Consider the following 27571-nt stretch of genomic DNA (forward strand, 5'->3'; position numbering starts at 1 on the left):
AAAATTTTTTTTTTTTTTTTTTTTTTTTTTTTTTGGTAATGGGGATTGAACTCTGGACCTTGTGCTTGCAAGGCGGGCAGTGGAGCCACTAAACTAAATCCCCAGGCCCATGACATAAAATTTCTTCACAGTAAATCTTATTATCAGTTCATCAGTCCAGCAAAATGAGTTGAGAAACTAGCACCATAAGCTGGTTAGTTAGTTACCCGTTTCAGACCCAAATATTTCTTTGATCTTATTATGCACAAAATTCCAAGCATTTGTGAATTGCCTGGAATGAGATTTCTAAGAAGGACATGAAACAATACTTTGTATGTTTTTGATAACTGCGGAAGTTCATTCTACTTTTCAGATGTCCTCTTTATGATAGATATAATTAACTACTACTAGAAGTAAGAAGAAACCAATGAAGCTTTTAAATACCTAGGTCCATGGTTCAAGAAAAATCTCTTCAAAGCTAGAAAAGAAAGAGAGAAGAAATGAAACACAGTACAAGTACCAGGCCATAGAATCAGCTTTAACACAGCTATGGATATTATTGCCTGATTTACTGTTAGTCAATAGATATGGTGATAGCAAATCACATATGTATTCGTCCTTTTGCGAGAAGTGATATTAGTGTAGCTCCCTAAATGACCTTTTATTCTACATTTATCACATGTTCTGGTTTGGATTTAATATTCAGTGTTCTAAACAAAGCATGCATAATATTGCTAGCACAGAGAGAGCCATTTTGGCTGTAGAACCTCTCCAAATTATACTCCACTCATTACACAGCTATATGTCAATCTCCATATATCCATGACCCCGTATTTCCATCAGTTTCAGGTTTCTTTTCAGTAAGTCTCCCAGGCAGACCAGACACATCCTGCCTACGGGGCCAATCTGAGATTGGCAGAAAATCAAATTGTCAGATTATATTCATGCAAATTACATCTTTTACCCGGGACCAAGTTCACTAGTGCTTGAGAGGACACAGGTGTTAGCAAAACAAAGACTAAGCCCCTTTCCGTCAGAGCAGTCCAAGAGTGTCAACACAGCTTCCAGAACTCGTTTCTCTCTCAAATTAGGATGGAATCTGCATGCATTTTTGTGCAATACATGAAGCAACATTTTCACTTGGAATACTTCCACGATTCAGATCCCATTAATCCCACAGCATATATAGCATATATTCCTCCATAGATCTGTTAATTCCAGATTTATTTTCAGTAAGCAGCCTAGACAGACCAGGTATCTCTTTGTGAATGCATATCCTAGGAGATTGCCCCTTAACCTTTCTCATAGTAAATATTAGTGTGATGAACATCATGTCTGCAACTGGTGTATTTAAAAGAGAGTGTGGCATTTTCAGTAAAGAAACATTATAGGCAAAAGATCTACTGCTCACGTTTTCTTTCATATGAAAGCACTGCAAGAAAACACTGTTTCTGAAGGGTTTCATAAGGATTTAATTTTTGAGTGTAGATTCACCAAGAATGATACATAATAAAGAGCACTGACCTAAACATGATAACATTGACTTCACCCATTTTTTAGCCAATTGATCTGCAAGATTCTTTTAGAAAATTCTGGGAGCAATATTATTAGACAGGTAGTAGAAGGGGCTTGATTCATAGGAATTGGATATATGCACAAGTTTTCTTTTATTATTTAACTACTGCTTTTGATGAGTGACTCATACACCCCTGCCCCAGGGACTGACTGAGCTTAGATATCATATCTGGTAATTTGGGAGGAAAGCAGTCTATCTGTGAACCTAGACCAATGCTCAGATTGGCGAGTTTATTATGAAAATGATATTTGGGTTCTGGCAAGATTTGCCCATTAATTAATGAAAGATGTATTCATTTTTTTCTTTTATCGTTACAGTACTGTTAATCCTGATTCTTGGAATAGCCCTGTGATGATGACCCTCACCAAAAGCAGATCCTTCACTTCATCCTACGCTGTTTCTGCAGCTAACCATGTAAAGGCTAAGAAGCAAAGTCGGCCAGGCAAGTAACCTACTGGGAAAAAAAGCTCCTACTCCAAAAAGTGCAGTCAGGGAGTAACCAGCGCTAAATGTGGAAATATTCTGAGCGTGCCCTACCCTCAGATGTCTTTGATTTGACTGTTTAAATGGAAAAGCCTGGGGACTGGGGATGTAGCTGAGTGGTAGAGCACGTACCTAGCATGCGTAAGACATTGGATGCCATTCCATTGCCAGCGCTTCCCCCTCCCGCACACACAAAAGCAATGAAGCAGCAAGAAAAAAGCTTCAATAACTAATAACTAGTTGTTCAAATTTCCACTTTATGTGATGATACAGTGCTCTTAAAGCTGTTGTACCAAATTTTCTATTTTGAAATTACTGGACGGATGAGAAGTACGTGTCACCACTCCTCATGATCTCTCAGAGGATCATCTTATAAATTTCAGTTGTAGTTTGGGACTTTATTAAATAAAAATTAGTTTTCAGGATTACGTTTCTATGAGTTTGAGGGAATGCTTCATTTACTATATATGAGCTGTGATAAGGAATGTCAAAATTAAGAATGGTAAAGTTCAGGGCTGAGGATTTATTTAGCTCAGTGGTTCCACTGCCTGCTTCACAAGTGCAGTCCTGAGTTTTTAAGAATGGTAAAGTTCAGGGCTGAGGATTTATTTAGCTCAGTGGTTCCACTGCCTGCTTCACAAGTGCAAGGTCCTGAGTTCAATCCCTGGTACAAAAAAAGGAAGAAGAAGAATGGTAAAATTTAGTTAGGAAAGTAAAAGTTCTGCAAAAAGATTACCTTATGCAATCAGAATTTGTGTGGACTAAAGCTGGGATACGGTTTTTGTCAGATTCTGTCTCTGAATTGCTCTGCTCCTGCAGTCTCAGCGGAGAGCCCAACCAAGGTGTTCACTCTGACCTCGTCCTTATTAGAAGAACAGTACTAGTTCCCAAGTTTTCACTTCTCACTCTGTAGAAAACTTTCGTGAGGTTTTCAGTTACTTTCTTGAGCAGCATAAAAATTCATCCAGTGGCTCAAGGAGAAAGTGCCCCTTCTTGCCGGGACGTTGGACGTGCTAGTTCTGGCTGCAGTGGCAGCCCCAAACTCCAGTTTCTGTCATCAGCCTCATGACATTGCTAAAAGCCCCTCTGGCTTGCCTCTCTAATAGCTCCCCGCTCTGCGTGGATTCTCAGCCTCCTGCTCCCTGCCAACAGTCAGTAAACAATGCTCCTGGGGGAGGACGGGTTACAATGTGCTGGCCCACTCTTAGTGGTGCTCTCCTCTCTGGGAACCTAGTTCCTCAGAACTCTGCCTCGAGAGCTTTTGTTTTTCTTTTTCTTAACCTTTTTTAACTTTCTATTCTCGACAAAGCATATGTTTACTACAAATGACTACCTTTTCACCAAAAGCAGAAGTCCCTCAAATGGCAGTGGTTGCATGAGAAACTTGTATGGGTTGTTTACCTTTCACTAGTATTCTAGAGACCACCTTGAAATATAAACTTCTGATTTCAAAAGGCACACTCTAAGGCAGCATTACTGTTGTTACATCTAGATAAAAACATATAGTACTTTTTCCTTTGATTACCCCTTTATACTAGGTAACTGTTCCTTGATGTCATTGCCTGATATATTTAAGTTTCCATTGTTTAGTGTAGGAAGGCGCTTCCTCCAAAAGGTACAATTTTATTGGAATTGCATTACAGAAAGAAACCATTAAAGGTAATCTGGTTTTGCAACAATAATCTGGTCCCCTCTGCTCTGGAAATGTTCATTAAACTTTATAACTTAGAAGTCATTAATGACCTGAGAAATAGAATTGAGCTTTTACTAGGACCAGGCAATGTAGGGTAATGGAGGCAAATACTTTACTGAGATTGCCCAGAAGGCAAACACAGATTAGCTTGGTAATGAGAAGAGTCTTTCGGGATTCCAGGGAAGTGGAAGAACTGAATTTGAGAATTCCACATTAACAAGATACTCTAACAGGGACATTAAAGTGGCCCTAGTTCTATAGAACCCCGTTTTCCCCTGTAAAAATCTGTATAATTTTTGAAGGGGTAGCATTACCAGTTCAGAACCATGAAATTTTAAGAGTTCTGGTTCAAACACGGAATGTACAACCACCTTCCCTGCATGCACAAGGAAACATCATGAGTTGGAGTTAACAAACATAACAACAAAAAATGATCTAATATGTACCAATTCTTCAAGATGAATGTAATTAATATGTAGCACAAACATATACCAATAAATATTTTTTTCACAAAAGGTATTTATGATGAATATATTCTATAATGAAAAATGATATCAAGAAGTCTGAGATCTAATAAAAATTGAAAGTAAATTTGAAAAACTAGGATCAATCCAAGCAAACATTCTATGCATAAATAGACTTGTGGGTAGTTTTGTTATTGTTGTTGCTGTTATGATGTTTCGGGTTCTTTTTGTTTTTCTTCCTGGTACTGTGGATTAAGCCCAGGGGTACTCTACCACTGAGTTACATCCCCGGCCCTTTTATTTTTTAATCTTGAGATAAGATCTCAGTTTCCCAGGCTGAAATCTTTCTGCCTCAGATTCCTGAATATCTGGGATTACAGAGTATACTCTGTCATGCCTGGTTTTGTGGGTAGTTTTTGAAGGTTTTGCTTTCTTTCCTTTTTTTTAAGGACAGAATCAAAATATAGGACCATGATGTGTAACTTAATGGATGAAGTATGAATTTCAGTATTGTTCTGTTCTGGTGCAGAACAGGAAGGGGAATCGGATGAGGAAACTGAGGCACAGAAAGCTTATGTAACTTGCCCAAGGCCCCATAATTATCAATTTTTTTCTTTTATCCTCATGACTATAGTAGAAAACAATTAAGGACAGCAACTGACATAATTTACAATTCGAATTTTGTGGTTCGGTCCTTGGCTCAATATCAGATAATAGAAGGATTTAGAAGGACTTAGTGTTTTTTTTTTCTCTGTCTCAGTTTAATCAATTAGATACTAAAATAAAAACTATGAGATAATAAAATGAAAACTATTAAATAACCAAATATAGTAAAGTCAAGAAACTGGTCATCACTGTTAGGGCAGACTCTGAAAATAACTGAGCAAATGACGAAATAGCCTTGTATTCCTGTTTTCGTACTCCCTGAGAGATATGGCTACATTCAGAATAAAAGGTAAAGCACATAAGAGAAAGAATATCCACAGAAGATGTCCCAAGGCTGTTCCTGGGAATTAAACCACAGGTACAGCAAGAGCTCTCCTCATATTGCCATCAAGTGCACCAGTACGTCCATCATGATTACCTTAAAGGAGATTTTGTATTGTGGTATCTTCAGACTGCTGTCACTGAAGAGATAAATGTTTATAAAATAACCTGTATCCCAAGCATGCTGAATTCAATTAAACAAATCTCTGAAAGTCTGCCAAAAGGTAGAAAAATACCCATCCAGAGTCACCGAGCTGAAATGAAATTTCAGTTCTCTCTGGCTGGATGTGTCCATCTTTTAGAAGCTCCTGCTTCCCTGCATTGATGGTATGTTTGAGTCAAGGGAAGTAGGCTGTTGCACCATGTTTGATGCAGCTGTGACACCACCTGCTTTTCAATAAACTATGTGGAATGAGGTGGGAAAGCCCCTAATGTGGCAGAGGACAAGCCAGTGGAGACCAGTGGGGTTGAAGAGTCCGAGGAGGAAGGAAGAGCTGTAGACAGTGAGTTGGAGAGAAAGTAAGCACTGAGCACAAAGCAGGCAAACAGAGATAAATGACCCATTTCATAAGGGACTAATGAAGCTGTTCTTTGCACAGATCAAATAAAGTGTGTCCTCTAGCTCAATCAGCTTTAATTTTAAATAGCTGAAATGCAAGCGATTATTATGAAGTTACTAATATAAAATAAATGGACAAAATCACATAGGAGTACTCTGATTAAAGCACAAAAACAGGGGATTTAAATATAATTTGCATTTTCAATCTAGTTTCTCCAGTGTTAGGTCAGTGACAATGGGGAACTACCATTATGTTATTCTGCTTTGAGAATTCCTCTAAGTCATAGTGAGTTTGCAGTTGTTTTTTGCCTGGATTCTTGTAAAGTTTGAGCTGCCTACTACAATCAGTGTGGACATCCCTATAACCTCAGCTGACTGAGGACCTCCTCTAGAAGATTTAAAATGAGAGAAAATTCTAATTACGATACTACAGCTTCGTTTAGCTTTTGTTTGGTTGGGTGTTTTGTTTTGTTTTGGCATTTGCTTTAGGTTAGACCCCTTTTCGATTGTGAAAAAATATTAGAGTTTACTGTTTTCTTGTGGGCATGGCAAAGGGATGTGTATTTATCAGACAAGCTGATTCTTTTCTTGATCAATTAAAATTAACTTAGTTTTATAGAACAAAACAGATGGATTCACTTAAAGAATTCCCCTGCAGTACTGTTTATATTCTCCCTCTGATCACACATAGTGACACACATTTTCTCATGCTCTGAGGTCCAGAGAATTAAAGGCCCCGTTCATCAAAGGACTTGGTATTTCAGACTTTCAGTCATATTTTTTGTTTTGTTTTGTTTTATTTTTCCAGCATTTCACACTACAACAGTATTAGTTATTTGAAGCTTTCCATTTCATGAACATTGTCTTTTTCCTGGAATATCTTAAAATTTGCTCAAATATGAAATGAACTCAAATACATTTGAGAGAATGCATGTTTAGCTCATCCTTCACTTTCTCTCTGTGTGTAAATGTGTGAGTGAACAATATAAACTTGGACGAAACTTTGCCAAGTCGTAATAGTCATCCCTCTAACTTTACAAGTGATTTCACTCCCATTATCTTACAAAATCTGCTTTTAAAGACTTACACTGTGGAAGTTCTTTTGTCCTGGGAGCATCTCCTTGTAATATTAAAGCTCATTTACCCTTTTCTAGAAAGGAGGACTATTTGGTGATTACAGGTTGACACTTCTCTAATTTGAAAATTCAAATCTGAGCATTTTTAATTTCAAATTTTTAGATTAGAGGTGTTCATCTGATGAAGTCTATAAAAATATCCCAAAATTCCAAAACCTCTTAGATCTGAAATACTTCTGGCCCCAAACATTTTGGATAACTGTTGCTCAGCCTGTATCTGCATTTATGTCCCCATTGATCTGAAGACTACTATATGCACATGTGTACATCCTTCCAGTGGCTCTCTTTATCCTTTGTATTTTTTAAACTAAATTTTACACCATTATCTTCTTTAAAAAAAATTGCTACTTCTCACGGTTGTAGCCAAGACCCATGCTTGTTAAAAGAGTTCAAAATATGTAGACTAAAATACTGTAAAAGCAAAGTGCTTTCCCTTGTTACAGGTTTATTTAAGATTTCATCCCAGGAGTCTTCAAGTCTGCTTATTGGTTTAAATTTAGTTAATCCCCAAGTTCCAAGAACCCTGAGGGTTGTGTGGATTTTAAAGTGTGTATTTAAGAGTGAACTGCATGTCTCTGAGGCTATCAGCTGGCAGCTACTAAACATTAGCAATGAAAACAATCACTGTTCTCATAAATTACCTTCAGAGAAAAATGTAGCGAGAGAGAAATGGAGAAGTGTTTCTGTGAGCTTTGAAATATATTGCAGTTCTATTTTAAAAAAATAGTTTAAAACTGTCCCCAAACTCATAATTTTGCCATTGGAATAATTAAGCAGTTGCCTAAAGCAGTACCCACCAGGAGCTTAATTTTTTAGACAGAGCAATTAAAACTTGCCTTGAAAACTCCATCTAGCCTTGCCTTCCCCTTCCTGTGTGGTGAGCTGCAGCCACGGATCCTGTGACCATCCGTGGAAGAATTCTTTCTAGAACATGCTTTCCCCAGTCTGAAAGGCTTTCATTTCATCAGTCTGTTCAAATTTTACCCCTCTGGGAGGTATTCCTAGATTATCTGTGTATAAAGCACTCTGTCCTCTACTCTCTGCATTGTTTTTCTTCACATCACTGGAAATTACACGACTTTTCTTTCTTTTTATTTATTGATTTTTATTTTGCCATTCCTGTATCTGCCAAAGGAAGGAGGTCTCCATAACAGGAGAGAAGTTGTTTAGCCCTTTATTGACTGCATCCCTGAAACAGGACACACAATAAATATTTGTCAAATGAATAAATCACCATGATTCTTACTCTGTGAAAATACCTTGGTAACTTTTTATACCGGGGTTTAGCTCCTTAATGGTACCCAACTTTTATAAGATTGTATCCAGTGTCTGTCTGCCCAGACTGTTCTAAATTGGACCAGCCATTTCCAGCCTTTTTTATATCAGAGCAACCAGAGATGTACAATCATATTTGTGAGTGCGTGTGAGTATTCTATAGCAGAGGGAACTAGGAAAGGATTTAAAGCTTGATAAAAAATATAATTGCTTTATTTTCTAAATTTATAATGAGAAAATCCAATTACACAATGTAAAAGATAGTATTAAAATTGAGTTTACTCTATAGCTTCCAAATAAAATGTGTTTCTCTTTTTTTAATTTGCAACCATAAATTTCTCCACAGTACACTTGTATTTCACTTGCCGCGTACTTTGATGCAATGGTCGGGAAACTCTTGAGTTTAAAATTTAATGAATTTAATTTTCTTCTGGCTCAGGAGACTGAGTAACATGAAGATCTGTCAGTATCTTTGGCAAAATAGCTCAATCTTCTAAGTCAAAATAGAAATCAAAATAAACACCATCACACACGTGATGAAGATGGTGGATTTTTCTTCCGCCTGGGCAGTCTCGCGAGAAGTGTGTGCTACTAAATTGCATTTTATGTGAAGAATAAATGGGGTTCCTCCATCTTCTCCCAGTTGCTAGTCCTGTGGATCTGGCGAGGTTTCTTAACTTCTATGACTAAATTCTAAATGGTTTCGTTTGTAAAGTACAAAGGCAGGCGGTAGATCTATTGATCAGGAGTCAACAAAAGAAATGTTGAGCAAATGACCGGGAGGGTGGCTGCTCTCCAAATGTAAGCAGAGAAAGAATGAGATTTTCAGCTTTTACAACCAAACAAAAGAAATAACAATGCCAACAGAGCATATTAAAAAGAAAAGTACAAAAAAAGTACTTGCCTTCAGCAAGTTTAATATTCCTTTCAGTGGAACAGAAAACCTTTCTGGGTGTGACAAATCAAGCTTTTGAGGGAGCTGGTCCTTGCAAGCAACCTCCCTGTAGGCCAACTTCCTGTTCCTCACATCCATGACTCTGTGATATGCAGTCCATTGCTGTGAATTTCCCAAGTGGTGAGGTACAGAGAATGTCTCTGGATAGATTCATTTCACGTCTTCTAGACTACGATGTTCGGCCATGAATCATGAAAATCAGTAAGCAGGTAGTCATTTGGAAGTGATGTGTCTGTTTTTTTGTTTCTGTTTTTACCAGTTATAAGCCCAGGCTGCCTTTTCCAAGTTCGGGAGAGAGTAACTTCAAAAGATATCATCCTTGCCTTCTAACCCCAGTGCTTTGTAACTGAAGGCTTTGTCTATAAATTTCTCACCATCGACAGTAAACATGGCCAGTCTGGTACAAATGCCCACATTTGAAATTGAATCTTTAGGCCTATTGTCTGATATCAAATGGATCGTGTTCCATTTTTTAGTGTGTTCTTCAAAAATGATTTTGATCGAAGTGCTGTTTCACAGAAAAAGGTCTGGTTTCACTGAAGATGTAAATGGTTACTAAGGTCAATTGCCTCTCCAAAAATTCCCACCTTTATTTGCATATTTGAAGTGTTGGATGCTTGCCACACTGGGCTCCAGTTACCGCTTAATGTTGAAAACAATAGAAAATCTTGTTCCTGCTAAAACTCCGCAGCTTAAGAGGAGACAGACAATTTCAGCTGTTATTTTCAAGTCAAAATGACAAGAAACAAAAAATGGGAGGAGGACATAATATCCTCCTATCCTGAAGTTACTCCAGGACACCAAGGCTTCAGCGGACGCTGCCAGCATGGTCACTGATTTTTCATGATGATTCATTACTCATATTTCACACTGTGGAGACAGCCCAACCACACACCCTGCCACCAGATGTTGGCATGTGTGTGGGGGGACTAGCTTGGTGGCCTTACTGTCCGCAAGATGGTTTTTGAGTTTCCCGGAGTGGAGGTCAGGTGTAAGTATTCCCCATTTGTGCCTTGAAGGTATTTGCTTGCTGAGTGACCTCCTAACTCTCTTTCCCAGGTGATCTTGCTAAAATCTCACCTCTTCAATCGCCCTGTTCTTCACCTCTCCAAGGGACTCCTGCCAGCAGCCCTGTCAGCAAAATTTCTGCAGTGCAGTTTCCAGAATCAGCCGAGACAACTGCCAAACATGGTCCAAGTTCTCACAGGATTTTAACCTATACTCAGAGTGCCCCTGACCTGTCCCCTCAGACCCTGGCTCCACCTGTTGTATGCAGCAGGTAAGAAGTCACATTCTTAACCAGAGTTTAATAGTAAAACCAATAATAGTTTCCCCATGGGATCACCCGCCACTCATCCACATAGCTTTGTACATGTTTGCCAAGGAGGTTGATGAGGAAACATAGATACTATGGTTTGTATTGAACAGGCTAGAATAGCTACTGAAGTTTTGAGTGGTTTTCTAGTAATAGAAAGTTCATACACCTTATAGCCCATCATGCTAATCTTTAGAGATGGTGCAAAATCAGTAGTTGTACTTTTTACCCACTTGCTAATGAAGAATGCATAGTGTTTACAATTTAAAAATTACACCAAGTAATCTGATATGATCCTTTGTTGGAATGTTTTTTACTTGTTCTCCAGGGAGTATTTTAAACTGATTTGAAAAATATTCACTTGAAGTTTGTATTTCCCCTTTTAACAGTTTGGGAATGTACAAATAATATGGGCACATTACTGCTGGGTGCAAATAGTTCTCTGAAAACAATACAGCCTTGTGTGTGCTATTCTATTATATTACTAACAGAATTACAAAATGTCGGCCACAGAGCAAGAGAAAAGAGAGCCCAGCGTGGCTGAACTAGTTATTTTCCCAACATTATCATTGTAAGAAAGAAATATTTCCTCTTACTGATTAACATATTTTATTGTTCTTCAATAATAGCTTCACCTTAGATAATTGACCTTGAAACTCAAAATGTTTTTGAGTACAAAATAGTTGAGTGTTTTGAATATAACCATGAGTGTACCTTCAAAATAATTTCTTTTTCATGTTAATGAGGACCACAACTTGAATACATTGCTAGCATATTATTTTTCTAATATCAAATATTGGTTTATCAACCTACATTTTATTATTATGTTCAGTGCTGAGAGCTAGCAACTGATGCGAAGCTTCACAAATTTCATTTTGATGAACTTTTTGTTGGTTAACTTTCCCTCACTGTCACAAACACTTGAGATAAGCCAATGTGCAGGCAGAAAGACATGTTTCTCCTCATGATTACAGAGGTTTCCACTCATAATTGCTTGGCCTCATTGCCTTTGGGCCTGTGAGACAGTTTGCCATGGTGGGCATATTGTGGTGGAAGAAGGGAGAGAGAAAGGTGGCAGGGAGAGAGACCCCCTAGGCTCAGGGTCTTAATCCCCCCCAGGGCACGCCCCCAATGACCTGACTTTTTCTCAGTAGCCTCTCCATGAATGGTCCCACCATCTCCCAGTAGCAGCCCAGGCTGGCCACCAAGTCTTTAACCTGTGGGGCTTTGGATGACTGCTGCAGCCCCAAACTATGTAACACTTTGTTTTAAAGCCATTTATTTTATAATCTTCATTGTTTCTTCTATTTTCTTTACACATATTTAAAAATGGAAAATCAATTTTCTTTCTCTGGCCAGGGCCAAAGTAAAAATTTATTCTGCCATCTAAAAGTTGTCTGCTTTCGGCGCACCAGGTGTGTGTGTGTGTGTGTGTGTGTGTGTGTGTGTGTGTGTGTGTTGCTAAGGATTGAGCCCAAGAGTTTCACTCATACTAGGCAAACACCCTACCATTCAGCTAAGGCTCTATCCCTTATGTCAGCCTTTAAAAAAAAAAAACAAACCAACTCCAGTAGGCTATTAATGTCTCTCTCAAAATATACCTTCTATAGTAAAATGTCTATCAGACACATTATATTTCCTTTTTAGTGATTCACAACATGTATTACTTTATTAAAAATCCTAAGAAGTCTTGCTAAAACACCACCCCTTGATGTTTTTGTTTCTTCCGGTGTTTTCTGAACTTACCTGACCACAGACCAAACTTCTTTAGGTTAACACCCTATAAGGGCCCATAGATTGAGTGTGAGGCAGGACATGGAGAAGAAGCCTTGTTTCGTGGTGTGCACCCTAAGCTAAGATATGAAACCCAGTGAAGTATCAGCTTCACGGGCATCTGCTTCCAGCTTCCGTGGGGAGCTCTCTCCTGTCACTCTCCAAACTTGTGGGAAATCAGCTGCCTAAAGAAAGGAGATGTTCAAAAAAGACTTACCACTCACATAGCTTTTTTCATCATATTCTTGTGTGTGTGTGTGTGTGTGTGTGTGTGTGTGTGTGTGTGTTCTTAGCAAGAAGAATGTAATAGGATTTTTATAAAAGAGGTTTCAGAGAAAAACAAGGGGATTTCACTGTCTACTTGTTCAGTAATGTTTATAAATCCAGTAGTGTGTGTTTTATTTGTTTGGGCTTTATAAATCTGTAATTCAAACCAGGTTTTATTATTCTCTTCAAGGCAGCCACCCATGTAGGCACAGAGTGCTCCAGAAACACACAACTAATTATTGTGGTTTCCCCTGCTGAACTCGAAAGGTCTGGCATTGGATCCCAGCCTCTTGGCTGCTGTAATGTCTATGCAGCCGGCTCTGTTTTTGGCACAGGAGTTGGTAGACTGAAGCCACTACTTCAAATACTCTTTTTAGGTATTATCTTGTGATGAAAAATCTTCAAGCTTATAAACTCTACCTCTCCCAACTTTCCTCTGAGAATATTAGCCCATCACTTGCATGTACTTTCTGTTTTCTTTTGTTCTATCATTTTCTTTTGGTTCCTTAAGGCAAAATGATAGAATTTCATCACTGGGAATCCTTTATGTGCGAACATTCAAAGGTGGAGATTTACTTAGCATGAACATGTCTAGCTGGAAAATGCTTTTCTCTGCAGCACATACAAGTACAATTAAGGACAAAAAAAGAGCCACTTAAGATACTAAACAATAAAATATCACTCATTTTTCCTCATTTAAGAGTGAGTAATTTGTAGTTAAATAACAAACAGATGAAAAATCCTCTGAGACCCTTTGTAATATTAAGCAAGAGAAAAAAACCCAGCAACAAAATACAGAATAAAAACCTAATCATGTCCTGTCTAAAGAAGATAAAAGAGAGAGGCAGTAATTTGACACTTTGCTAAGCCATTGTGGGGTAATTTTTTAACTTACAATACAGTTAAAGTATTGGAAAAAAAATCCTCCATCCTCTGGCAACCCTGTTATGGGACACCGATCACCTCTCAAGTACCTTCAGTTTTCGTGGTTATTCTCAGTACTTTTTTGACCTTTTTTTTGTCAACCACCATTCACTCATCATGGAAACATTCCTATCTTTTGTTCGTTTCCTTAAGGCTTTAGTATGTGACTCATCAATCTGAAGGAAAGAACTCATCTTTATTTTTGGCTAAAAAATTAAGATTCCATTATTCTATTTTCTTGTATGCTGTCTTTTCTTAAAAATCTGTCAGGATATAAAAAGTCTTAAAGAAATAAATCTGACAGACTTTTAAGCAGGCATATAGGTATTTCATGGGGGAGGGTATTTTTGACCAAATATATGTCAGTATTTCCAAGATTACCACAATGCATGTGTGGGTGTTGGTCCCAGTATGCCTCAGATAAGGTGACACTGGCACCTCAAGTGTGGTCTAAGGCAGTAAGAGTTGCCCCTCAATTACACTTCTGTGTGGCTGAGGTGATGGAAGTTGCAAACAAGAGGGAAATGAAGTTTCTAATCCATTAAATTGACCACTCTGTTTGTGATCTCTCATGAGCATCCATGTACAAAACAAAATCTTTCCATGAGATGGAGAAGTAAATGGCAGAAATATTTCCTTGGCGTGGTCTATCTTACGGTACGCAAAGTCAGTGTGTGCCCAGGACCTTCTGAAAAGAGAAGGCCGTACTGACAGCATTTCTGTTGTTCCCCAGCTGTGGCAGACCTTACTCCCAAGCGACTCCTGCAGATGGGCCCCTGGAGAAAAGTGGCGAAGCCACTCAGGCATCCAGCAGAACAGGTAATGAATGAGTTGTGTTGGATCCTGCTTGTTCAAATGGAAGTTATTTTATTTCATTGTGTTTTTCCTGTTCCAAAAAGTAACATATATTTCTGCTTTGCAGAAATTTGTAAAACTTAAAAGATAAGAAAGAGTACCTAAAAAATCATCCATAACCCTAGATTTCATCATGGTGCAGTTTTGGTATAAAGGTGTCCAAAATGCTCCTGTTTAGAATATCCAAAATGTACATCTGTTTAGAAGTGTAACTGTTTTCTTGTTTAAATGAAAGATTCTCTATATAGTATGTAGAGCTACGTAGGATGATTTTATGGCTTGCTGTTTTGTAGATCAGAGGGCCACCCACTGTGGTGCACTGAGTAGGACTCTCCGGAACAGGCCCTGAGTGATGGCCCTACTGTATCACTGTAAACATATCCCACTTTTTCTTTGAGACAGCACAGTGGAGAGGTTCAGATGATGGGCACTGCAGCTTGCCTCACACCTGTTTATCTGTAATCATAATATCCTCTACCTCAGTCCTTTACCTGAAGAATGTTAGAATACAGCAATACCTCAGTTTGCAAACAGAAGCATTTGGCAAAATTTTGCTTCTGTTGGCGAACTCCACATTGGATAATGAACATAAAGGCAGTCATTTTTCCTGGAATCTTGGAATGAATGAAGTCCATGAACTGAAATACCACTATAATAATAGCACCCACCACAGAGGACTGTTATAAAAATTGAATTATTTAAAAGCATGTAAAGCACATATGGCTTGCTATATTGTCTATACATACAGTAACTATATAGTAGCTAATGTTTGCTACTGTCATTGTAATAATTACTTATTTTCAGTGACACAGATGTAGGGACTTGCTTTTGTTAAGCAGGAAGTACACAAGGTAGAAAAGTAAACATCTACAAGACTTCGGGGCGATAGATCTGCCAATAACTGTGAATATTCTCCAGCCTTTCTTGCTAGATACACAACAAATATTGATTGAGATAATTTTTTCCTATGGCAATATACAAAGGAAAAGTACCATAAGCAAGAGAGATTTCAAAGGAGAATTCTCTGTGGCCCTCTCTTACAGTGTAGCATTATGAAATATGCAAATACTCTGTTCTCTGTGTCCCTGATATTTATTCTCCTGGGTCAAAAAGAATGAGGGGGATGTTTCACCTGTAGGATCTTTATGTCCCCTTAGTTGGCTTCTTTATTTTTCTACAGGTTCTGGAAATGAAACTTGTTTCATTTTCATGATGTATCTAATTTTGTTATATACGCAGGATGACATGGAAGAATAATGAGTCCTTGAAAAAATTCTACAAGATATTTCAGATGGAATAAGTTTTATAACAAAAGCTCTTACTCATTAGCAACTTACAAAAAAAAAATTATGCAAAGCAATCTTGACCAAAGCAATCGAAGTTAGAGGATACAAACTCTGCATCTTTAAGACAAGCTACAGTAATCAAGACAGTGTGGTCTTGGCCTAAGGATCAGCAAGTAGATAAAATGAAACAGAGTAGAAAGTATCAAATTAAACTCACACCAACTCAGTCACTTGGTTTTCAGCAAAGATGCTAAGCAATCCAGTGAGGCTGGAAAAACAATGCACTTTGCCCCCTGCCTCACAGTATTCTGTTCTGAGATGGAGCGTAGATCTACCTGCGGAAGCCAGACAGACAAAGCTTCTGGAAGAAAACAAGGGAGAAGATTGGTGACTTTAGATGAGACAGAGGTTTTATAGACCATGGAAAGAAATTACCACAAAAGAAAAGAAAACTAGACTTTATCAAAAAGGAAGCAAATAGGAACTCCACTCAGATTTCCAGAACTCACTTGAAATTCTAATGCCAAAAATTTAGTAGCTACGTGACCTTAGGCCATTTATTCATCCTCACTTTCCTATCGGCAAGGGAACATAATAGCAGTATGATAACCCCTGCCTCAGAGGATGGTTGAAAGGCTTAAATATATTAGTACAAGTAAAGGACTTTAACTGGCCCCAGCCTGTAACAAGTGTTCAATAAACTTCACCCAGGTACTTTGCTCATCTTTGAAAATCTTCCTGATGGCTTTGTCCTAGAAGTGTATTCTTTTGATGTTAGGTATTTTCTGGTTGGTATTTTACTTAGCAGAGTTTACTAATCATTGAAATGGGGGACAGGAAAGGGTGCTGATGAGGAAGAGGTCACATGATCCTAAGTAACAAATTGAGTACCTGGCATCTCCATGCTCTTAAGCACATGCTATGATGTCATGTTCTATAGACCACGTACTCCTGCGTGAGTAGACTCAATTTCTCGTGCCCCATGTAGCCATTCTAGAATTAGTATATTGGGCTGGGAATTTAGCTCAGTGGTTCGGCCACCTGCCTTGTAAGCGCAAAGACCCAAGTTCAATCCCCGGTACCAAAAAAAAAAAAGCTTGAGTAGAATTAGTGTATTAGCCTCTTAGTGGCTTAATGTATTGGTAGAGGGACAGAGGAAAGTAATATAAAGTCATTGGACTTTTAAAAAAAACTGTTGGCCTAAAAATTATTACTGAGGGATTTTTTAATGTTGCAAAAATCCACACAGCATAATCCCCATCTGTTTCCTTGGGTTCAAAGCCTATGATTCTGTGTTCTTGTTAAGGAACCACATGAAAGCGATATTTCCCCAAACACTGTAAGTGACACATTTTAGGGACATTTGTTCGTCTTAGATCTCTTTCCCCATCATAGGTCTCGTAATAAGCTGTTCTCTTCTGTATTGCAGATGACACTGCCCAAGTTACCTCTGATTATGAAACCAATAACAACAGTGACAGCAGTGACATTCTCCAGAACGAAGACGAGGCTGAGTGTCCGAGAGGGTCGCTGAGGAAGACATTGGCTTGTGGCACCTACGGTCCTGAAGCCGTGATATTCCTGGTAGCCCTGTGTTCCTTACCTCATTTATTTACTTGAGAAATTGCCTTTTTTTATGACAAAGTTTAGCTTAGAAGTAGACTTTATATCATTATATCTGTACATGTGTCTCACTAAGGTCCTGCATGTGTTGTGGCCATACCCAAATGCTTCAATACAATTTATTTTTTGTTCCAAGGCTTATAGATCTCTTTGGGTTTCTATTATTTGGTGATAGAATAGATAAGTATCTATCTTTATAAATGGTGACAGATATTTCTTAGCCTGATCAAAAAGCATAAATATGCATAAGAAAACAACCTATGTCATGCAATTAAATACAATTTTATAAAGAGAAGAAAGAAAAACAAAGACTTTTTTAGGGTATCTGCTGTTATTTTTTTTTCTCCTTCAGCACTTTCTTGATTTATTCACCAATATTTATTTTCCTTGTTGTTATATGAAAACAGATTTATGTTGACACTGGCTACCTATTAAAAGATAATTTACTAATGGCTTATTTTGTGTGTTTAAAAACAGCTATCTAAAAAGGATGAAATATATATTTGCTTCAAATTAATCTGGGGAAGGCCGCAAATGCTAGAAAATAGTTGACTGATACATTAATTGGTGCTATTATCATTTTTCTTTCACCAAATTTATCATTTTAAGTCAGTTTTTTAGGTAAAGGAACATATAATTATCTTTTTTTTGTTGTTCTTGTTGTTGTTGTGGGTATAGTCTTAAGACTTTCCTGATTTATGAATAGTTGTAAAATGTCTTTGAATTTATGTAGTACATGTTTCTCAGTAAACATTGGCTCACATGAATTAAATTCACATCCCTGAAAAATGTGACAGCTCATTCGACGGGATTCATGCTGATTTGAAACATTAATATATAAATTCAGTCAATTAAAATAGGCGTGATTAAGTTTCTCCTTTCACTCGTGCATTTCTTTTGAGAATCCAATAGAAGCTACCTTTCCTTATCCCAGAAAAATTTACATAAATATGGAAAGGGATTAGTATACATATAATTTCAGAGTATTCTAAAGTCTTTGAATCTTTACTGAAGAGCCTTGAAGCGGGCCCAAAGGCAATGATATTAACTTCTGGAGGAAACATCCATGTTTTTCTGGAGAGTGTGTGAACCAAGGATAGGCAGTTGCGTACAGTGCAAGATTCATAGTCTGATACTCCATACATTGTTCCTCCTTAATCTAGGGCCAACATCTTGTTCATCTATTTTCTTTTTAAGATTCATCTTAGAGTATTGATTCATTTATTTCACATAATCCCAGTTGTTTAGATTTACCAAAGCATGGACTATTTTATGGAAAAAGTGCATGTTGTTAAAATATTTTAATGTTCATTACAGAATAAACCAGTTCTTGCCCCCGAACCTCTTGTCATGGATAACCTGGATTCAATTATGGAGCAGCTAAATACTTGGAATTTCCCCATTTTTGATTTAGTGGAGAATATAGGAAGAAAATGTGGCCGTATTCTTAGTCAGGTAAGTAATACCATATGATTTTAAAGGCAAAACAAAACTTCGTTGCTGAAAGCTTTTCATATTCTTGATACCTATGGATATGCTTTGTATGGAGAAAGGGAATTTTAGCACACAACATTCTGTAGATCCCATGGTAGTGCTTAATAAAGAAATTGGAACTTTGAGTAATAGATATGACTTTCTCTTTTTTTCCCCCCAAAGGAAGTGTAGAAAGTTAGGGAAAACAAGTACAATGGACAAATAAAGTAAAATTCACAGAGTTAAGCAAAACAAAATATATGACAAGCCTTTTAATATTGGTCCCTTAAAACAGATTGTTATGAAGCCTTCCCAAATAAGGGAATGTTTGGCTTGCTAAGGGAGGAAGAAAACATGTAGAAATTCAGAGTATGGATATACTTTAAAAAAAATGAAATAAAACAAAATGATGAATTTGATATATTATCAAGCACCTATCAAGACAGAAACAATTAAAGGGTGTGGTACAATAACATATCAGCTTATTTTAAAATATAAATGTGGATAAATTTTAACAGCAGAGGTACTGAAGTCTTCCAAACTTGGTAACATAAGAATTAGATGAGGTCAGGAACCAGCCCAGATTTATTGGGGCCACTAACACTTTCCTGCCAAATCCTAGGAATCACTGAAATACCAGTTTCTGCTCTGTGCATCACAGACCCTCTCCCTTCAGCCTTCTCAACATGAATCCAAACGTGGAACTTCTGAGTAGGACTCTCCATCCATGAAGGCAGAAGAGATAAGCATGTATCAAAATAAACACATCCAAATTCTTAACATCTCCTTCCTCCCTTAGCAAACAAACACTTCTTTATTTGGGAAGCCTTGAAAGTAGTCTACCTTAAGGAAACAATCCTGAAAGGTTTGTTATGAACCAATAGGATTCATTGTGTGTGTCTTGTCATAAATAAAGGTGTTTTTGATTTTTCACATACAGAGAACTCCATTTGATTTACTATCAAATCTTCGAGAAGAGAATTACACCCTTGCTGTGAGAAATTCACAATCTAGAAAGGAAATTGATTGGTGTCAGAATAGTCACAGAAAGATGGGCTAGGAACTAGAAAATAACGACAGTCTTTATAATGTACTTTCCGCCTCTTCTCCATTCTATCCTATGAATGCACTGACGAATACACAGCAGCCTTTCCCTTTTACTAGGCATTGAGAGTCCTGTTTGTTACCTTCTCCTTTCTCCTCAGTTCTAAGCCATGTCTCTCATGCCCACTGAGTTTAAGGACAAGTTCTAGGGCAACTGTTTTATCCAATCTACCTTAGCTTTACAACTTAGCCTCCTCCCGGGAAGTTTCTCATGCCATTTTCTGAAACCCATTGCTGATTAAGACTCTGAGGGAGTGGACCCTCCTGCGAAGAGGCCTATGACAGTGCCACATAATCTTTTATGTCTTCTTTTATTGAAGGTTATGTTCCTTGACAGAGGAGAGTTTTCTAGACTCTCATCTTCATTCTAACTTTGGTACAGGAATTTTTTTAAACTCTGTTTTACAAAAGAGGAAACTAAGACTTGAAAGAGTATCTACTTTTCTTTTAAAGTTATGAGATAAATATTAGACCCAGGATTCAAATGTAGATTTATCCCTATCAGAAGCTCAGGCTTTTAACATTCAAGTGCTTTTGAGAAACCCATAAAATACCTTTACCTATGTACTTTATCTTCACACTCTCCAAATGGAGAGTCTTACCAAGTAGAAAAATGGTTATGATAGGATCTGGCTTTACAGCATTAGTGATGGTGTACCAGATGGGACTTTAGGTGACCAGTTCCCCTCAAAGTTTTCAGAAATAGGGGCATCGGAGGTTCAGAATTGGCCACCATTGCCCAAATATTTCTTTCCTCCACTCTCTCCCTCTCTCCCTCCCTCTCTGCCTTCTTCCCCCGTCTCTCCCTCCCTGGGCTTGAGCCCAGGGCCTCATGGATACCAGGCAGTCACTGTACCTCAGAGCTGCACCCTCAGCTGCCCCAAGTGTTTCCTGAGATGCACAAATTCCAGCAATGGTTAGAAAGATTAGGGATTGTTAACAATTAGATTTCAACAAGATTCACCCATCTATCTCTCGTATTCAGTGTGTGAGTAATACGTTACTACAAGGTCCTTATTAATCACCGTTTACTTTCCCAATTTACAAAACGCTGACCTTTGAGAAAATACAGTTTCATTTGCCTTGCTAAGTAGAACTTTCTGGATTTTCTCCTTTGATTGGAGTTCATAAGTATGAAAATCATAAAACTTTGACTATGAGACGTTAGGACAGCTGAAATGAATTAACATGGGCATTCCAAGAAATCACCTTTTGGCTGAGACTACACAGAAAAAGTCTCACATCAAAAGACTTTTAAAGAGACATATGTGCAATGGAAATAACTTCTCAGCCTTAATGTACTGCTTGCCTTTTGATGATGATTATGTTTATTTTGACAAATTTAAAGGGACATTCTTCAGATTTTGGAATAGTGTTTATTCTTTTCAGTTGCCAGAATTTATCCAGTCAATAAGTTTTTTCTTTATGAATTTCGAATTGCCATATGTGAAGTGACACGTGGTTGAGTTTAACAGCTTCTCGATGAAAATTCTGTTTTCATGTCAAACTCTAAAATATTCTGTTTTAATTTTTCAGTTCAGCATTGAAACATTTTCACCAGAACTGCAGGGCCCCTTTAGCTTTTTACAACTCTAGCAATATTGATTTCTAAATAGTGGCAGTAGCACTTAAAGCAGTTAAGAGTACACAAGCAGAAAATGAAAGGCATGGTTTGAATTCTAGCTCTGAAATATATCCGCTGTATGGCCTTACACATGCAATTCCCCCCTCCTTTCTGTGCTTTCAAGGCAGGTGGTGAAACCACTGAGCTAAATCTAAACCCCCAGCCCCATGCACAATCTCTCTTTATCTTTCCTTCCTCTACTTTCAGACATTAGTGATTGACATTACCTTTCTCATACGTGCTGTGAAGATAAATTATATGTAAGTAAGTGTTCTGCATTAACTTTTTTAGAGCAAGGATCACACTTAACCCTCTGTGTGTATGCCCAGAAGTTCCCGCTACTGCTGTCCCTGTTATTATTGAAGTAACCTGCAAGGATAACTCCCTTAGGTGTTCATAAATGAGAGCTTAAATATAGTCTAAAGCAATAATAAAGAGGGGATAACTAAAAGAAGAAATCACTTAAAATGTATTATGACAGAAACTAAAAACTTTCAATTGCAGTTTTTTTTGTTTGTTTGTTTTGTTTTTTTAAGACAGGGTCTTACTGTAGTTTTGAGTAGTCTAAAGCAATAATAAAGAGGGGATAACTAAAAGAAGAAATCACTTAAAATGTATTATGACAGAAACTAAAAACTTTCAATTGCAGTTTTTTTTGTTTGTTTGTTTTGTTTTTTTAAGACAGGGTCTTACTGTGTAGTTGAGACTGACCTGGAACTCACTGTGTAGCCCAGGCTGGTCTTGAAATCACAGTGATCCTCCTGCCTCAGCCTCCCAAGTGCTGGGATTACAGGCATGAGCCACCACTCTCAGCCTCAATTGCATTTTTAAAGAGAGGAGATAGAGACATCAAATTACACAGAAAAATTAACACCAACATCTGTGCATTCCCAGTGAAGAAAAGTAAATCAAAGTTGAGATGAAGGTATCATGCAATCTATTTCTCAACTCTCTGTGAGGGTATCTCATTTAAAAATAAGACAAAGCCATTTCTCTGCTCCACTCTCTCCAGTAGGTCGCAGTCTCTCCAGAGCAGTGTGTTCTTAGGTGGGTGTGGTTCTCAGCCTCAAGACGTTGCCACTGCAGGTGCTCCAAGGGTTCCTCCTGTCTTCAGTCACCGCGTGGCAGCGGCACTAGTCGCTTCTCCCCGTTGCCTTCTCCTGTTCACCATTTTCTGCATCCTTCATATGTCACGTATGCTAGTTATTTCCACATATATGATTTGTGTCAACAGAACTGCAAAAATAATTGCATGTGAGGCAGATATTTGGAGGAGAAAGAGATCCAATGAATAAGAGAAAATAGTATCGTTTATACTGGGTTAGAATAAATCTGTTTCCTCTTTATGTTTTAGAGCTGCTGTTTTCCTCTTCCACAGTTCTTTCCTCTTCACTAAGCCATAGTTCTGAAACCACTATTTTTTGAAGTTAGCTTTTTAAAAAAGAATCCATCCAAATTGAAATTTCTCTCATCCTTTAATGTTTATGGAATGTGCTATACAATTTGCAGCTTAGTAAGTGTCATTTTCTACTCATGAACGCCTGCTCAGTTTAATCATTTGGTACAATGCTATGGTGCATCTATGTTTTTGTTGTTGGTGGTGTGGTAGTAGTGTTGGTTTCTTGGGTGTATGTGCAATCTTTACCTTTACATGTATAAAATACACCTCTTGTAGGACAAACACCAGAAAGGCTCAACACATAGAAGTCTTCAACGTGTACTTACTTTGTTACTCTCAATAAGTATCTCTACTGGTAGTAAATTCATCTTATTGATGGAATACTGAAGAATAATTGGTACGATTTTGTCTGTCTGCTTTACAGGTCTCCTATAGACTGTTTGAAGACATGGGCCTCTTTGAAGCTTTTAAGATTCCAGTTAGAGAATTCATGAATTATTTTCACGCTTTGGAGATTGGGTACAGGGATATTCCTTGTAAGTATAAGTCATTTGTGAAATAATACTTCCTGTATCTGTCGTGTTTGCTGTGGGTAGTGGGCTGTTGAATCATCAGTACAGAATTACATGTTACAGACCACGCCATATGGAATGTGGAGAAATGGCCTATGTTAAAATCCTCGTTCTTTTACTCAACAGCTGTGTGAGACCCTGGGTCTTACCCTCTGGGTATCACATTTCTTAATCCAGAAAAGGGGGTTCATAAATTGCTGTTTTATTGAATCATTAGGATGAAATGAGGTAATAATTTTAAAGAGGTTATAGTAGTAACTTTTCTGTAACAGATCTAATTTAGTACACAGTTAAATCTTAAATTTAAACTTACTGGTGTTAACAGTCCACCTCTTCTGTTGGGTGGATTAAACTTCCATTATGGCATCTCGAGAGTTAAGTGAGTTAAATCCCCAAATATCAAGGTTTCTTCAACATAAAGCGAAATATAGGTGGTGTTTACAGGGGCGAGAAGAAGATGACCTAATCACTCCCAGAAATGCTTATGGAAAAAAGGGAAAGTGGGGAGGGTAAGGGAAAAGAAAAAATATGAGAAAATGAAAAAGTGGAAATAAAGTATTTGTAAATAGGGAAGGGAGGAGGGAGTGAAGGGAGGGCAGGGACAAGGGCAAAAAATGAGAACCAAGACCTGTCATGTAAAGGTACGAGATCCCAATGATGAATGTACTGTATACCTAAAATGTACCAATAAACTCAATGAGAAAAAAAAATCAATCAAGTAAATATGAAAATGCAAGAGAAGACAAAATCAAGTATTTAAGCATTGAGGGCTGTGAGAACGTTTGTCATTAATAATGAAATTAGAATACAGAGATGTTCAATTTCCAATATGTGACATTTCTTCTATCATTTATCACAATGCCTAAATAGAATTACCCTACAATACTACAAAATATATGGATCTGTACAAGATAGGTCTAACCACTGAAATTGTGGAAACGTATAGAAAATCAACTGCACTGTAAGGGAATACATACACAGAAAAATAATCAAACATGGGCCGGGAATTTAGCTCAGTGACTCGGTGGCCTGCCTTGCAAGCACAAGGACCTGAGTTCAATCCCCGGTACCAAAAGAAAAAAAAAAAAAATCAAACATAATATATTGGTTGGAACAATTTTTAGAAAGGTACTTCTTCCATCATGTTTTAAGATAAATTTGATTTTAATGTATTTTGGACTTTGTCTTATTTACTTTTCTCATTTCTGAAACAAAATACCTGGCACCCAGAGTTAAAGGAGGAAAGATTTATTTGACATTGTTTGTAGAGGTTTCATTTCGTACTTGGCTGGCTCCAGGGCACGGCAGAGGGGCATGGCAGAGGAAAACAGTTTGTTGTAGGCAGAAAGCAGCAAAGCAGAGAAGTAACAAGCAGCAAGTGACACGCAAAATGTAGCAACACTCTTTCTGTCCCTTTTATCTTATCTAGGCTGCCCGCCCTTAGGGCTAAGGCAGGTAACACTAACACCCAGGGTGGGAAGCCTTCATCCTACCCAGAGTCCAACCAACCAGTGGACTCATTTAGTAACTCAAGCCCTTAATCTCAGCATCACATGCTCTAGATCCAGCCACTTGTGACAGAAATGCAATGCCATCTACCCGTTGAGGCATTGGGGGGACATCTAGACACAAGTCACAAGAGACTTCAAAAAGCAGTGTCTTTTTTTGTAGTTCCAGAGTTGACATTAAATAAAAACGCATATACACAGATACAGATAAAGCACAAGTATGTCCAGAAGGGCCTTGCCCATGAACCCTGGGATTCATTGTTAACATGTTAGCCACGTGGTGAAAAAACTAGAATGAAAGTGCTCCGCCAGTAAGGGTGTAATAGGAAAGTAGAATGGAGAGTTGAATCCACAAATGAGATTTGCTGGAAAATAGGGTAGAAAAACACAGACAGAATAGGACAGTTGGCTAGGAGGAAAGCAGAGTTTAACAGTACTGGATGCTTTGAGAGAGACTGGCGGATCAGGCTGTGGAAGTTGGAAGAGAGATATTAAGAAGGGGCTGTAAGGATCTCAAGATAAGGCTTGCTTTCTTAATGCATTTTCCCCAAGGCTTGTCCTGGTTGGAAGCCAGTGATTAACATAAGTGTTAGTGATTTCTCCAAGGTTAAGGAGTTATGCAAATAATCTTTTACAGGAGGGAGCTACTGCAAACACTAAGGAATTTCCAAGTTAAAGTACTATTTCCAAATATATTTCTATATAAAAGTTTCATGGAGTTCACAGTGATATTAGATTCCAATGATATAATAATTATCAACTTTTCTCCAGGTAATAAATGAGAGCGAAATGTAGAGCAAGATGCCTAGTACTCTAGTACCAAGTTTCTAGGTTCTAAATTACATTATTATTTATTTTATATTTTATTACACATTCATTGCTATAAGCGAATAACTTTTTTTTCTTGTGAAATAGTGAGTTCTTCATCCCATGTGAAGAGAGTTTGTTATAAGGAACTTGCCTGCATTATTAGAAATACCCTACCTATAAAGGAATTTATTTATGTCTCTGAGGAAAACTATAGTTTGATTAATGATCTTATTTATTAATTTAGTTAGTTAGCTTTGGTACCTGGGATGGAACTCGGGACCTTGAGCTTGTGAGGCAGGCAGTGGAACCTCTGAGCCAAATCCCCGGCCCTGGTGATCACTTTTAAATAATATTTTGTATGTACTGGGGTTGTATATTTAGATCAATATGATATTTAATGAAAACTTCAATTATAATTAGTATATCCAAAATTTATTGTATAACCATTTTAATTTTTACTCCGAAAGAATTACATTTATAATAGCTATATTGAATTCATAATTAACTGAAAAAACCTTAAAAACCAATATGAAAATGGTGTTGGATTAACTGTCATAAAACAATACACTAATATATTAGAAACTAAATTTATAGTTAGCTGTAAGTACACTTTAATAATTTCTAAGAGATAAGGAAAGTATTATAGTTTTCAAATGTTGAATCTTGATTAAAAATTAAATAATCTGGATATAGAGATGGAAGAAAGGAGGAAATTTCATAAAAATTTCATATTTGGTCTTAGATAAGACAAAATAGGCAAATTGCTGATAGAAATGGGATAAAACATATTTGTTCTATTAAGATTTGAATAAACTAAGGCATGATTAATACTTAGTCATACAGGGTTTGGTGTAGTCCCCTTCCATTGGGCATTTTGGATAGTAAAGAAGACAATCAGTAAGTTAAAATTATTTTTTAGGGCTCGCCCTTCCTTTCTTTTTCCCAGTACTGGGAATTAAACCTAGGGGTACTCTACCCTCTGAGCTGCATCCCTACCTTTTTTATTTTGAGATAGAGTCTTGTTCATTTGCCCATTCTCCATAGCCGGGATGACAGGCCTGTACCACCACGTCCCACCTCAGAGTGCTTATTCTAATTCCAAATCTTATCTCTGAAATATTCTCCTACTCTGAAACCTCTTGTTCTTACCATTCAAATTTGAGAAATGGGGAAAATACTCTGGAAGCATCCACCACCATGGAACTATTGCCCATCAGCAAGGAGAACGGGCTCAGCCTTCTGTGTTTAGGTCAGTTCAGTTCCGCTGTGTATCATGTGCCTACCTGTGTTAAAGCTAGATACTGAGATGATCTGATATGAACTGGAGAGGCAGAACTGTCGTGTTTTTAGCTGAATTCCAAGAACAAATATTTAAAATATAATTTCTATTCTTTACTACTTCCTTCACCCTGTGGTGCAATTCTCTAAATGTGACGTACAGCTCCAACCCTCCATACTGGTGCACTTCAGTTCTGTGCGTGAAGGTGAGGAGGAAGTTGAGAAAACAAGTCTATTCAGACCCAAGTGGGAGATGGGCAGTGGTGGGAAAGAGGTGAGGTTTGTTGTGTGTGCATTACGCATACGTCATGTGACATTAGTGTATGTGTCAGTGTGTGCATATGAGTTTGTATATTGTCAGAAGAGGAGGATTGCCACATAGATGAAGGAATTATCAGATGATGAATTAGTACAAAAAAGAATTAGTCCAAGACCTGGCACGTAAAGGTACAAGATCCCAGTAATGAACGTAACTGTACTGTCTACCTAGAATGTACCGATAAATTCAATTTAAAAGAAAAAAAAAAAGAGCGAAAACAAAACAAAAAAAATGGGCCAGGGATTTAGCTCAGTGGTTCCACCGCCTGCCTCGCAAGCACAGGGTCCTGAGTTCAATCCCTGGTACAAAAAAAAAAAAAAAAAAAAAAAATATA

The 27571-nt window shown here is 37.7% G+C and overlaps 1 protein-coding gene across 1 annotated transcript in view; it reads left to right on the forward strand.

Annotated features, from left to right (window-relative positions):
* Positions 1–27571, forward strand: part of Pde3a (phosphodiesterase 3A) — a 291025-nt gene that overhangs the window by 246006 nt on the left and 17448 nt on the right. The window contains 6 exon segments of the mRNA XM_010615815.3: positions 1873–1997; positions 10167–10386; positions 14120–14205; positions 16957–17111; positions 18468–18605; positions 23175–23286. Coding sequence (XP_010614117.2) covers positions 1873–1997; positions 10167–10386; positions 14120–14205; positions 16957–17111; positions 18468–18605; positions 23175–23286 — 836 coding nt within the window.

This window comes from Fukomys damarensis, unplaced genomic scaffold (assembly GCF_012274545.1).
Source record: "Fukomys damarensis isolate Sample0158 unplaced genomic scaffold, DMR_v1.0_HiC HiC_scaffold_19, whole genome shotgun sequence".
In the NCBI taxonomy this organism is placed as follows: Eukaryota; Metazoa; Chordata; class Mammalia; order Rodentia; family Bathyergidae; genus Fukomys; species Fukomys damarensis.